General features: G+C 37.9%; 1 protein-coding gene across 2 annotated transcripts in view; it reads right to left on the minus strand.

Annotated features, from left to right (window-relative positions):
- Positions 1 to 14,286, minus strand: part of RGS7 (regulator of G protein signaling 7) — a 565,601-nt gene that overhangs the window by 143,262 nt on the left and 408,053 nt on the right. For both annotated transcript variants that reach the window (XM_030936869.1, XM_030936868.1), the window contains exons 5-6: positions 9,007 to 9,113; positions 3,825 to 3,876 (exon numbers count right to left, since the gene is read on the minus strand). In XM_030936869.1, the coding sequence (XP_030792729.1) occupies positions 3,825 to 3,876; positions 9,007 to 9,113 (159 nt within the window). The remainder of the gene's footprint in view (positions 1 to 3,824; positions 3,877 to 9,006; positions 9,114 to 14,286) is intronic.

Genomic DNA, 14,286 nt, shown 5'->3' on the forward strand with positions numbered 1-14,286 from the left:
CAGAATCAAAACATTCCATTTTTCTATAAAACCAAGATAACTGTGAAAAAGCGGTTTTTCATATCAACTGATCTATAGGGGCTTATGTTCAGCATAACCTACTTGGTAAGTTCAAACTGGGGATGGAAACAGGTCAGGATGCTAATAAAGTGAAATAAACTTTTTTCTTTTCTTTTTTTTTTTTTTTAAATGGAGTCTTGCTCTGTCGCCAGGCTGGAGTGCAGTGGTGCAATCTCGGCTCACTGCAACCTTTGTCTCCCAGGTTCAAGTGATTCTCCTGCCTCAGCCTCTGGAGTAGCTGGAACTACAGGCACCCGCCACCATGCCCAGCTAATTTTTGTATTGTTAGTAGAGACAGGGTTTCACCATGTTGGCCAGAATGGTATTGTTCTCTTGACCTTGTGATCCGCCCGCCTTGGCTTCCCGAAGTGCTGGGATTACAGGCGTGAGCCACTGCACCCAGCCAATAAACTCTTCTGTAGCCTGCTTTATGCAATAGAGTCCCTGTGCCCTAAAGTTGTCTTAGAAAAGACAGCCTAAGTAGTTACTATACTTTGGACCTCACAGCCCAAGTACATCACACCATCAATATCCTCTTTAAAAGACAGGGGTGAGGTTTTATAAAAGTATGTTTTAAACAAATGCCAGTAGGAAATTCAAAGTTGGATAATTCATATTGCTGCTGTAACTTATTTTCACTTAAAAAGAAAAATCGTAGAAAATGGAGCATCATTGCCTGCAGGTACAGACATGTATGGTGTCTGAGATCATTGTTATTATCTTCCTCTCATTTTTCTCCCATATCATCTTAATGGAATAATTACATTATTCTTTACTTGTATATAATTCAGGCAAGCTAAGCACAACCTCTAATATGTTTCTTCAGAGGAAAAAAAACCCACACATAATGATTAAAGAATAAGTTAGTTACTGTAAGTAGCAAGTACTCCAGGTTTGGGGAGAAAGTGTAGGAGATGATCCCCTCGGAAATGGACACCGATGGGTGGTAACGTGTGTGGGAACAAGAGTGATTCCATCTTAGATGCTAGTCCGCCATGTTGACTCCTGACTAACCCTGAGTCTGGGAATGCCTCCAAGATGTCTAGTTGATGATTTACTCTCTATGTAGAAACACTTATTTACTCTGAATTTCCCCTTTCCTCCACAACCACCTTTGATCTTGTTGCATACATCACCCGTAGCTGTGACACTCATAGCATTCTTTCAGCCATCCACTCATTCCTTCCAGAGCAAATACACTTTTCCCCCAGGGTATAGAAACCCTGGATCTGGAAGGCTGTAGTGGGAAGGCCTACTTTTCTTGTGGTCACTCAAGACCATGCTTCTGTCTGTAAGTTCCCCAATAAAGCACCCTTTGCCAACAAACTGGAATTTTCTGCTCTGTTCCTTGGTTTCTTAGCTCCTTCTGCGTTTGGTGGACACTTTGCATGTATGGCCCTTTCATGGAACAATGTGAAACTTACAACATTCAGTATTTTGGGACGATCTACTTTAAGAGATGTTCTGTAAATGATTTGCTGTGTAGGCCATGACATTTCCTCAGGCTCACCACTGAAACATCAACCTACTATAAAATGATAAAACATGAGCTTTAAATGTGAGCACTCTAACATATTTATATGAAAGACACAACAGATGGGCAGAAAGAAACACTGAAAATGGGAATTTTTTTTTTCTTTTTAAATTTCTTTTTTTTTTTTTTTTTTTTTTAGATGGAGTCTCACTCTGTCACCCAGGCTAGAGTGCAGTGGCATGATCTTGGCTGACTGCAACCTCCATTTCCCAGGTTCAAGTGATTCTCCTGTCTCAGTCCTCCAGGTAAGCTGGGATTACAGGTGCGCCCTACCACACCCTGGCTAATTTTTGTATTTTTAGTAGAGATGGGGTTTTGTCATGTTGGCCAGGCTGGTCTCGAACTCTTGACCTCAGGTGATCCGCCCGCCTCAGCCTCCCAAAGTGCTGGGATTATAGGTGTGAACCACTGTGCCCCGCTGGGAATTTGCTGTTCAACAGGGAAAAGAGGCAGTGTATCTGCCAGGTAATCATGATGACAAGCACAAAACAGATTTCAATGTATTGAGTATGTGAGAGGACCAATACTAGTTTCCTTAGGTGTACTAATTTGAATTATTTTAACAACTTTAGAAAGTCAACATTATGATTTCTGTTTGAAAAGTGAGCAAACTGAGGCTCAGAGATGTTGCATGCCTTGCCTAAAGTCACACAGTTGGTATGTGGTTATGACAGCATTTATGGTCAGGTCTGTCTGCCTCCAATGCCTGGGTTTTTCCTCTAGGAGCTCCCTCTTAGCTGTCCCAGTGTTCCTCCACTAGAATTTTATATTCTTTAGTGAGGCAATCTCCAGGCATTATCCTAGGTTGAATAAAATGCTCCATAAAGTTCTCCAGCTCAGATCTACAAATCAGTAGTTGTTTTGTAAAATAACTTCTTTCTCCAAGGACCTCAGTTTTGAGGAATGTGTGCCCTGGACGAAGAAACTGGCATTCTCGCTACTGGAAAGAAATAATTTTGTCTCTGTATTAATTTTTCGGTATTCTGGTTTTTAGACTTTTTTTTTCATGAGTTATGTTAGTTTTGACTCTTTTGACTAGAGCCTGACCATTCTTGGATGACCTACTAAATTCAAGTTTCTGAAATGACATACATGAGAGATAGTTTTATTGATTTTCTATGAATTTTCTTATATTTTTTCTTCTTACAAAAATGTCTCTCCAGGAGCAACACCAAAGAAAGACAAGCTGCTGCAAAGCTTCTCACTGCCTTTGTATATTATGCTAGCTCCTCTGCCTCAAACACTTGCCCTGCCTTCTCATCTGAAAAATCACTCTTCTTAAAATCCAGCTCAAATGCTACCAGTTCTTTTGCCAAATCATTCTGGAAGACCCTAGGGAAAGTCAATTTCTCGTTCTTTTAAACATTCGTATAATTTTGCATATACCACTCTCCTAGTCACTTGACACTCTACAGTAACTCCTGTATAATTCTACTTTCCCATCTAGCCTGTGAGCTACCCAATGGTGCCAAAGAACTCAGTCACCTTTGTGAACCTAGCTTCTTCTACTGAACCTGGCATAGGAAGAAAAATACTCAATAAACACTTGCAGAAATGACACCTAAAAACCACACAATCTTGTCTTTGAAAACTGTACTGTTCAGGAAGATCTAAGAAGATGACTACTTACTAGGGGGTCTTTTTATCCTTGAAGCTTGACTGAAATAATGGTTGTTGAACCAAGTTTGTTCTAAGTTCACTGAACTTGATTTATTAGCATTGAATTTCCTTTTTTAGCCTTTTTTTTTTTTTTTGCTTGTAATTGGCCTCTCCATGTTTAACACAACCCTCCACTTATAAAAATCATAGGATGCTTCATAGAACAGTGAGAAAAGCGGACCCTCGGGAAGTCAAGGGACTTACCAAAAATCACACAGCCAAGTGGGAGAGTTGAACTAGAACTTTGGTTCTATGGGCCTCTTTTTTATTCTTTCTAGTAGGTCAGGTTGCTCTGACAAAACAATAACCACTTTAATCTTCTTTATAGCTCTTTAACCTAATCAGAAGGCTTTCTTTAATAGTTGCAGAGGGCACCATACCACAGAAAAAGTTGTCACGAGGTTTGGTAACTTTCCAAGCAAAGTCGCTTATAAATTAAACGTTAAAAATATTGGCCCCATCCTGAGAATTGTGGTTTCCTTTTCTTAATGAAAAAAGCAATAAAATGCAAGCACACATCCATCTGGACATACAGGGTGTCAATAATAAAATAATGAGAGATGGCACTGACCATAATCTGTGTTTTCCGGCTCCCAACAATTTGATGGCCAAAAATAGGGCGTCTGTGGAATGAAAAGAAGTGGAACCCAGGTTAGACAAATAAAAAATTAGTGGAGTTTCTGGCTGGCTAACTGCATTTATCTTCCACAATTCTCTATTTGTTTGCTATATATTTTATAATACAGAACATGTTCCAAGAGAGACATTGTAAACTCTTTGTCTACATTTACTTTGCTGACCAATTGCTCAGCTTCTAAATATGTGTAGCAAGCAGGTATTTAACATGTCATTCCTTTGCTGTAATTTTGCACCAACTGACATAAAGGCAAAAAGGTCCGATTGTATCATTCAAACAAAAAGTACTCATCCACAGAGAGGACTGAAAGAGTATTATGTTCAGCAAGACTCAGGATGAAATATATTTAAATCTAACATTGTTTTCTATGACTCATGTATCTCAACACTGCTTTTGGTAGCTCCAAAAAGCTCAACGAACCGATAGACTCTTTCTCTGAGATCTGACAATGATTTGTCTGGCTCCATTAGTCATATAATGCGGTTCTCAGCATTGTCCAATGAGATTAAAGCAACTTTTTACTCTCACTTTTAAAGACATTTCCTAAATTCCTCTTGTAACTAATTTCTACCATTTAGTAGTGCAACAGGGTGACTCGAGTAAACAGCAACTTCATTATACATTTGAAACTAACTAAGAGTGTAACTGGATTGTTTGTAGCACAAACAATAAATGCTTGAGGAAACGGAGATCCCATTCTCCATGATGTGATGACTTCACGTTGCATCCTTGTATTAAAACACCTCATGTGTTTCATAAATATATACACCTATTATGTACCCACAAAAATTAAAATAAAAATATTTAAATTAAACAACCCACAAAAAAGAAATAAAAATAAAAACATTTCCTTACAAAGATACCTATTGCTCTAAAGTTTTAAACTACACAAATCAGAGATCTTTTTTTAAAGGAATAGTGTCTTAATTGAGTGATATAATCTATCATAGGCAGAATCCGGATTCTGTAGAATTCTAGAAACTGATTGACTAAACTACAAAGAAAATGTCTGACCGAGAAAAACTTTATTATTATCATTAACATTTATATTTTCTAAAAGGACGTTCCTAGCCCTGCTAGTTGAACATGCCTGGCTCCTGACCACAAGGAAACTTGAGGATCACCTGTCTCCTTATCAACCGCCAGTCCCTGGAATGATGAGGCCTGTAGGACTCACTGTAACAGTGATGACAAATATCAGAACTGTGGGCTTAATTCTCTCTGTTAGCTAATTATACTAACTGGCCATGTGCAATGAGAATATTTGGAGTCATCTCTGATTATCTGATCATTTTCCCCTCTAGAAGAGAGACTCTAAGGAGGGAAAATGGGTAGATAGGAAGAACTGTTTGAATCTCTAGAAAAGCCTTTCCAAACTGGCTCAGAGGCCCCCCAACCACCATCACCCAGGTATTTTGACTTACCCTCTGTTCTTTCTTGGAAATTATAGTAGTAAAATAAAGAAGGCTACTAATAGTAGTTTTGTGAACATGAGAACAAAATCATCATAGGAATTTTGAAGAAAGAAGAAAAGACTGAACCGCTAGACAAAAGAAGATAGTAAGACTTTATATGGGTCACCCTCAGCACTCCAATCTCACTTCACTCCATGGGAGATGAAGCTTCGAGAATTTGATTTCTTAAAAATAAAATTGAATCAGGATTCTAGGGGAGCCATAGGGGTCAAAGTAGTTACAACTTTGCTTTCATGTAGGATGTTACTTGATGAGATGCTTCTTATGGAATGCGCGGTTCCCCAGAATGTTTCTATATTTTGGGGAGGATGTATGTGTATGTATCGGTGTGTGTGCAGGCATATCTGTTTCTCTAAATTTAAAATACCTATTGTAGTCAGACCAGTCAGACATACACCTTTTTTCCATAAAAGGACAAAAAATATTCTCAACTGCATTCTTATACTTTTCTTCATTCTTCAACATTTATTTTTGTGAGAATTTAATGACAGTAAAATTAAAGCATAAAGCAATTTTTTCTTGTGATAATATGTGGAAATGCCACTAAACCAATGTTCTCCACTAATATTGGAATATTTTTTCTAAGAAGTAATGCTTTGATTTGTAGTAAAATGTAAGAGAACAACAAACTCATAGTTTTTTGGAATTTAAATACATACTTTTATAGTTCTACCATACATTAGGACATTTTAATGCATGAGTTTCTTGATTTTTTCAATATTGGCTTCCTTAGCTAGGATGAAAGTCATCCAAAACTGTTCAACTGTTGTTCAGTAACTGTTGGAGCATATACTAATATATTGAAAGTCACAAAAGAGAGCTAAAGAATCAGAGCAGATCTCAATGTCAATTAGCTAAGAGACGATATTAGACAATTGTGACCTTACAGTAAATTTAAAAAATTACATGATGAAGACATGTACTACAAATTTGAGACAAATATACAAACTGTCATGCCAGTGAAGTCAATATTTCTGTTTGTCTCAAACTAATGCTTTGAAGACTCTTCATTTTTTTTTGTTTGTTTGTTTTTGTTTTTAATTTTGAAACAGAGTCTCTCATTCTGTTACAAGGCTGCAGTGCAGTGGCGTGATCTCGGCTTATTGCAACCTTTGCCTCCCAGGTTCAAGTGATTCTCCTGCCTCAGCCTCCCAAGTACCTGGGATTACAAGCATGCACCACCACGCCCAGCTAATTTTTGTATATTTAGTAGAGACAGGGTTTCACCATGTTGGCCAGGATGGTGTCCATCTCTTGACCTCATGATCCACCTGCCTCGGCCTCCCAAAGTGCTGGGATCACAGGTGTGAGTCACTGTGCCTGGCCTAGATTCTTAATGATGGTCAGACTCTCAGTCATTCACTGGAGAATTTGTAAACACGGTATCCCAAGTTTTCTATTTGAATTTGTGATTTTAAAATATCCTTCTAAGGAGCTGAATTTCACTTCAGTGTAATAAAGAACTTTCACTGTTTGGAACCAACATAAAAATAGAAGTGAACACCTTGAATAATAATGTGTGTTCCATTATTAGAGCTCTTCCAATACAGACTGGTTAATGACTTGGTAGACATTATAGTAGAAATCCAGTTACCTCTGACTTTCCTGGTGTTTTTTAAAATCTTGGTTTTAGAATTCTAATATTATTAGATTTACAAATGTGTTGTATTTAGACACTATTTCAAATATGGATGCATCATTAAAATACGTAACATCTAATATTTAGCACTAATGTCATTTTAATGTGTGTATGTATAGATAATGTTTATTTTATATCTGCCTATCTGAGTACACTGAACTTGACAACTCTCTGTCTATTCCTAGCAGTTATGTAATTCATATGTCATTTGTACCCATTCCCTTGCTTTGTTCTAAAGCCCTTTTAAAAATTCCCTCCTTTTCTCCTGTGTGTATGGTGATCCTTTCTTTTACATGGCTTTTTTTTTTTTTTTTTTTTTTTTTTTTTTGACAGAGTCTTACTCTGTCGCCCGATCTCGGCTCACTGCAACCTCTGCCTCCCAGGTTCAAGCTATTCTGCCTCAGCCTCCTGAGTAGCTGGGATTACAGGCACAGGTACATGCCACCACACCCAGCTAACCCAGCTGATTTTTTTTTTTTTCAGTAGAGATGGGGTTTCACCATGTTGGCCAGGCTGGGTCTTGAGCTCCTAACCTCAAGTGATCAGTCCGCCTTGGCTTCCCAAAGTGCTGGGATTATAGGTATGAGCCATTGTGCCCGGCCTCATGTGAGATTTTAGACCCATGAGCATGACTAAGACATGTAAACCTTGTCTGCCTACTACCTTTTCTCTGGGAATAGAGATTTCTTTAAAAATCAGGAAGCATTAATCACATATAAACAATTTATTTGCCGATCACCAATAATTCCTAGTTGTTAAAAATTTAACTTTGGGACCACAAGTTACTTTAATAATATGCTATTTTAAGCTACCATTAGTGTAAGTTTAGCTGTATAAAGCATAAAGCTCCATTAATGTAAAGCTTTTGCAAGTTAAGTAATTTAACTAAGTGCTTGATAACAGGTCAGTATCAGTATAGTTTCAGAAGACAGCTATATTTCCTTCCAGCTCTTAAGTGCAAAACTGTCCTACGATTATTTGCCTTGGGAGAACTGAGTCCTAAGGAAGGAGCAGTGAGACTGTTCTATGAGGACAATAATCTTTAAAATGATTTTTTAAAGCAAATGATTAAAGTGATTTTTAAAGAATATTTCCTCTTTGTTCTCGGTTTTCCCAAATTTTAGGTACTGCGATTACTAATCAGTCATTTATGTAGACATAGAGCATTTAATAATATTTAGGCAAGTGAGAAGAAGGCTCTAAAGTCTGAAAGTTGGACCATGGGGAGAACCCTCCAGCAAATACCTGTTGGAAATGGGTTAGAGTTTGACATCTGGCATTTTATGTGCCTTAATTTTACAGTCTAGAATCTGCTAGTCAGTTATTAATGAGCCATAATGTCTACTGAAATGTAGAATACACTTTAGGTAAATCAATGTGAACTCAAGTGTCAAATATACTTACAATGACTGAAATTAGAGTCCACAGTCATTGCCTGAAAGAATAATTGCATCTGTGTCATTTGCAAATGACCTCGAATGACTCTTATCAGTTTGCAAGTTATCTGAGGTGTCCTGTTGCAGTTGAGTGCACACACACAATATATCATCATGTCAGTCTTCACAGACTTGTAGAAGAGCCTGGATGCCAAGAGTTCATATAATTAGCTGAATCCTCTCTGGAGCTTCAGACAGTCCCATTAACATTTACTTGGGCTGAAGATGGTCTGGATCACAGGCAAGGGTCAGACAGAGGAAGACTCTCCGGTCTTCCCAAATGTCATTAAGTCACTGTCTGAATTTCCCTTAAGCTTTTCATATAAAATAGAACTTCAGTCATCACACAATTTAGCTTTCACACATCATCTTGACTAAGCATACTTTATCTTTCTCTGTGTTTATTGCTTTTCATGTCTTTAGTTTAACGTTAATCAGTTTCTAACTAGCCTAAGTCAAAGTAAAATAAGTCATAGTTTTTAAAAGTTCTATTCAAAAGAAACCTAATGAACAAACGAAATGCAGGCTTCTAGTTTACTGTTAAAGAACGTTTCTATTAAACTTACTTGAAACCGGTAAAAGGTGCCATCATCCTTGAGTGTGAGGACATGATCTGAGATTGGAAAGAAGTAGCCATGGGCAGCCATTAACGTTCCCAAATGGAGCGCCTCCACTGTTTTATGAAAACAAACAAAGAACATAAAAAATCCTTTTAAATGTACTCATTTATAGGAATGTAACGTTTTTGTGTGGTTCCTTTTGTCAGATACAGTAAGTTCCTCTTCAAAGATTTAATTTCTGACTTCCTTGTTCTTTGTTCTTGAGATCAACTTCCTTGTCCTTCTCCTAATGATATGGACCATTATGTCTACTCTGTAAACAACTTCTCCTACCTGTCCCAGTCTGTAACTCACATCTCTTCCTTATTTGGAAAGAGCCCTCTTTTACCCCTGGCTACCCATTCTGCAAACTGCCCCTCCCACTGAAACAGCTCTTCCCGCTGAAACTATGCTTTCCGACTTTGCCGTGCCCTGACATGCTCAAACATGCCTTGTACCATAACGGACAGCCTCTCCCTTCCCACCTAATTAGCCATATTCAATTTTAGACAGTAGCCAATTGGGTTAGTTTAGATTGTGCAGTACAACTCCAGCCAATGGGGACAGGACACAGGAGCAGGGACTAACAGCATTAGGGATAAAAACCCCTTCCCTCCTTTGTTCGGTGTGCTCTCGCAGCAGCCAGAAGTGCGAGCAGCACCCTTCTGCAGAAGTAAATTTGCCTTGCTGAGAAATCCTTTGTTTGAGTGCTTGTTTTCCTTGTGACTCTGAGTTCTTGTTTCTAACACTTTAGAGCACATTCTTGGCATTCTGAAAACCTGACTTTGTGCTTTTACTTCTTTTTTCAGCTCTTTCATGCAAGATACTAACATGGTTCTAGTTCCTGGTAGCAAGTGCCAAACCAACCTCATCCCATGACAACCAGCCCATGAGAAGATAAAGTTAAGAGATGTTAAAATGGGGAGGCTCTTCTGAATCTGTAGAATCTGTCTCCCTCATTTTATAGACGTGTGTTGGCCCTGTGTTAATGTTCTCTCACAGGCAGTTGCATTTTGTCACTTATATATCACTTTAAACTTTTAAAAGTTTTCAATTGCATCACCTCCATTCTCCATATCATAGCTATCTAGTACCATCAGTAATGTTTCTAATGATATGGACCATTATTTTGTGATGCTAACAGGGAATATTAAGGCATCAAGGACCACCTCTACTACACTATTGAATCTACAGACTGGTGGTTGTAAAGATTGTTCTAGCTTTTACTATTCTATACAGTGTTCTAAATATGGAGTGGGATAGAGTGGGAAGAGATTTATTGGACAATGGAAACATATAGTCTGAAAGTAAGGCTATAATACTCATACTGTCTATAGCCACCAACAATTTCTTCCAACAAAAGGGTTAATAAAATTTGGTCAATATTTACTACTGCATTTGTGCAGAGATGACATAAAGTTTTCTAACTTAAAGGCTATAAAATATGAAACTATGCAAAATAGTTTTCTACCCCAACATAAAAATATATGTACAGTTGTCCCTTGGTATCCTCAGGGGATTGGTTTGAGGACCTTCATAGATACCAAACATCAAGGATGCTCAAGCTCTCCAGTTTGCCCTCCCACATCTGTGGATTTTTGATCATGGGTGGTTGAATCCACAGATGTGGAAGTCATAAAAGAGAGGGTCTACTGTATTTAGAAAATATCAAAAAAGTTAGATTTAGTTATCTGTTTATGTATCTTTATGTACAATTCATTTATAAATTTACTTCTGTTTCTTAGTCAAGAAGCTAGGATTCTTACAGCAGTTCCAGGATGACATGGATCTATCTATATCTCTGGTCATCAACCATGGGGAGTTTTTACACCTCAGTAAGAACTGAGTAACTAAGCAGCTAGCTATGGTACAGCAAAGCATAAGAATCCCATCCTTCTACCCCTCGCACCTACATAAATAAATAACTTGTTAAATTTTTATCTATTGTGGGGTACTATGATGCCCCTTGAAATTGTTATCTAGCATTTTGCAAACATTTCAATTGATAACTTCTACCTCTGATCTCTCCCTGCATTGTTCTTGCTGATAATAAAGAACAACTGCCAATTATTCTTCATTCTTTGCCCTGGCTTTGGAAGACTGTTACTAAGTGATCCAGCCATCATCTCCAAACTCCCAATCAAGTCTCTCTGTATAGAATGTTGTTTTTCTACAGAGGAGCATTTTTTCATCAATTGTGTGTGTGTGTGTGTGTGTGTGTGTGTGTATTTTCATCATTTCCACATCCTTTCAGTTCAAAGTCAAGGCCTTCTCAAAGCACGCATTGCTCAAAGCATGCCTACCTATCCTTGTTAAAATTTTGGTGCCAGGGTGTCATTATGGAAAGAACAAGAACTTTGGAGACACCCACTGTCTTCTGTTACTTTCATTCTCTGTGCCTCCCCCATCTATTAATAAAGGTCATAAACCCAACTGGCAGGATTGATGTGAGAATGACATAAGCCCACTTGTAATGAAATTGGAATCGTGCTTCCAGTCTAGTAGATACTCTGTATATGGTAGCTACTGCGCTTCATTATTTACACACAAAATAATTTTTATTTTTCTACAAACCACTTTCAGAGAATCTACTTCCATACATTTGCACATTTCATGTACTGAAATATTACTCTGTACCCTTATAAATATGTAACAAAAGTTTTAAAAAGCTAGGCTGAGTGAGGGAACCTGACAGTCCTAAACAGCCATGTTCATCAACATCACCTTATTCTTTTTTTTTTTTTTGACTGCCTGTAAAATTAAAATGATAAGAGGATCTATAAGGACAGTTGGCCCATAACAAATGAGCAGGTGCTTATAGTTCTGGTTAAATTCTGAGTCCCTAAGTACCCCTGCGGATGACTGAAGAAAAAGCCATCCCAAAATACCCCAGATTGTTTCAAGTTGAAAACCCTGGAGAAAATGTAGTTTCAGAAAGGGCTAGCTGGCCTATATGCAGCAAGCCATAAAGATTCCTCTGGAAGGGGTATCTTCCCTTTGCCAGGGCAAGAAAATAGCTCTTATCACCAGAGACTGGGAGTTGGGGGCTGCGATGAACCTGAATAAAGGGCTGGGTGCGATGGCTCATGCCTGTAATCCTAGCACTTTGGGAGGCCAAGGTGGATGGATCACTTGAGGCCAGGAGTTCAAGACCACCCTGGCCAACCTGGCGAACCCTGTCTCTACTAAAAAAAAATAAAAAAATAAAAAAAATAGCTGGGCATGGTGGCAGGTGTCTGTAATCCCAGCTACTTGGGAGGCTGAGGCATGAGAATCACTTGAATTTGGGAGGCGGAGGTTGTAATTAGTGGAGATCACACCACTGCACTCCAGTCTGGGCAACAGAGCAACACTGTCTCAAAAAATAAAATAAAATAGAATAAAATAAAATAAAATTTAAAAAATTAAAATTAAGAAACTTAATCAAGTAACCCTTACTTTGCATTAGTTTTATACCCCCCATATATCCCCTAGTGATTCTGCTAGAAAATTTACTGCCTTCAGCCAGATTTTGTTTGTTCTGTCATTTTTTTCTTAAATTTATTATTCTTTGTCTAAAAAGTATAGAAGTGTCTTGCTTTGGTCATTTCTTCAGACTTCACTCTCTTATGAAGATCCCCATGTGCGTGTAAAACTAATAAAATGTGTATGCTTTTCTCTATTAATCTGCCTGGTGTCCATTTGGTCTCCAGATCCACAGAAGAGCTTAGGGTAGTTGCAGGTGATCTCTGACTTCCTTACACCTGTCCAGTAATATGGGGTGGAGCAACATGTAACATCCTTTGCAGGTCTTCAAAGTCAGGTGGCCCATCTGTCTTCGTATAGCCATCTTTATTATTTTAGTCCCAGCAGTCTGTGGTCTGGGAAGATAGTGTTAGCACACTTTCCCGGAAGAGAAATTAAGTTGTAGCGCATAAGGAAATCTGCAGAGTATAGATGCAAGAAGGGAAAACTGAGATGCCCAGGAAGATAGACAGTAAGAGGAGCTTCTGAGTTCTAAGCATAGGAAAGAGTGTGACTAAAACCAAGCCAAGAAACAACAAAAAGCAATTGGGTGTTAAAGTATTGATGAGGATTAGAAAAATAGAGTGAAAGTAAATATAGAGATGCTACAAAAAAGAAAAACAGAAGTGAATGATCATAAGACTATTCTTGGCTCCTGCATCTCGTTAACTACTAATTTACAAGTTATATACTTCTAGAGTGCGAAGTGTATGTTGACAGGTTCTTCTTCATGTAATACTACCATAATGAGGCATTAATAAATGCTTGCAAATGAGAATGAGTGAATTAGTAAAATTCCCCTTCCTTTTTTGAGGTACAGTATTTTGGTTTGATTTGATGATATGCATTCTCATTTTACTCCTCTTCTGAGTGATACTTACGTTCCATAACTTTATGATTAAGGAAAATCTGTTTTGATACTTTTGCACCATGTCACGAATTTAGTAGAAATATACTGGTGGTGATACAGGTAAGAACTAAATTTAATTTCTATATGAGTCACACATATTTCATATGTCAAGGTGAAATCAAACCTTCTGACTTAATGGTTAAGAGGATTGACCTTCTAACAATGCTTACAAATGATTCTAAGATTTTTGGTCAAATAATCATCTAGAGGTACTGAAATAATGATAGATAGTTTGTGTTCATTACAGGATCTCCAGAAAATACAGCTCCAGAGCAGGATAAATGCCTAGATGAAAAACCAGAAAGTTGGGGTGAATTTTTGCTTCATTTAGGATGACAAGTTTAGCACTCAGCATATCCATGGCAAAAGTAGCAAGTGAATCAATATTTGCTGAATCAATGGAAGAAGGACATTTATGAGTAAATGACACATCAAGAATATTAAAATCCTAACATGCACAGAAAAACACCAGACTAATTATTGTGTCTGATAAGCTGTTGAGGTGGGGCTATTGTAGCTATTTTGTTGTGAGAAAAGATAATAGTGATATTAACATGATAAATGCCAGTAAGAGGTCTCAGAGTGGACTTGGGGCAGTATTCTCAAGAGAGACTTGTTTATTGTCACAGGCAAACATGACGCCACACTTCCCTGTGGTCCCACTGCTCCTAAACCTTAGCACCATCTTAATCTAATAAGAATCCATAACAATCTTGGAACAAAATGTTGAAAGAGTTTAATGAGTAATCTATCAAGATCACTCTCCCAGTAACAGCACACCAGATGGCTCAGCAGCATCACGCTTCGCGGCAAAATAATCGCTAATTAATCTT

Source organism: Rhinopithecus roxellana, chromosome 8, assembly GCF_007565055.1.
Source record: "Rhinopithecus roxellana isolate Shanxi Qingling chromosome 8, ASM756505v1, whole genome shotgun sequence".
Classification (NCBI taxonomy): Eukaryota; Metazoa; Chordata; class Mammalia; order Primates; family Cercopithecidae; genus Rhinopithecus; species Rhinopithecus roxellana.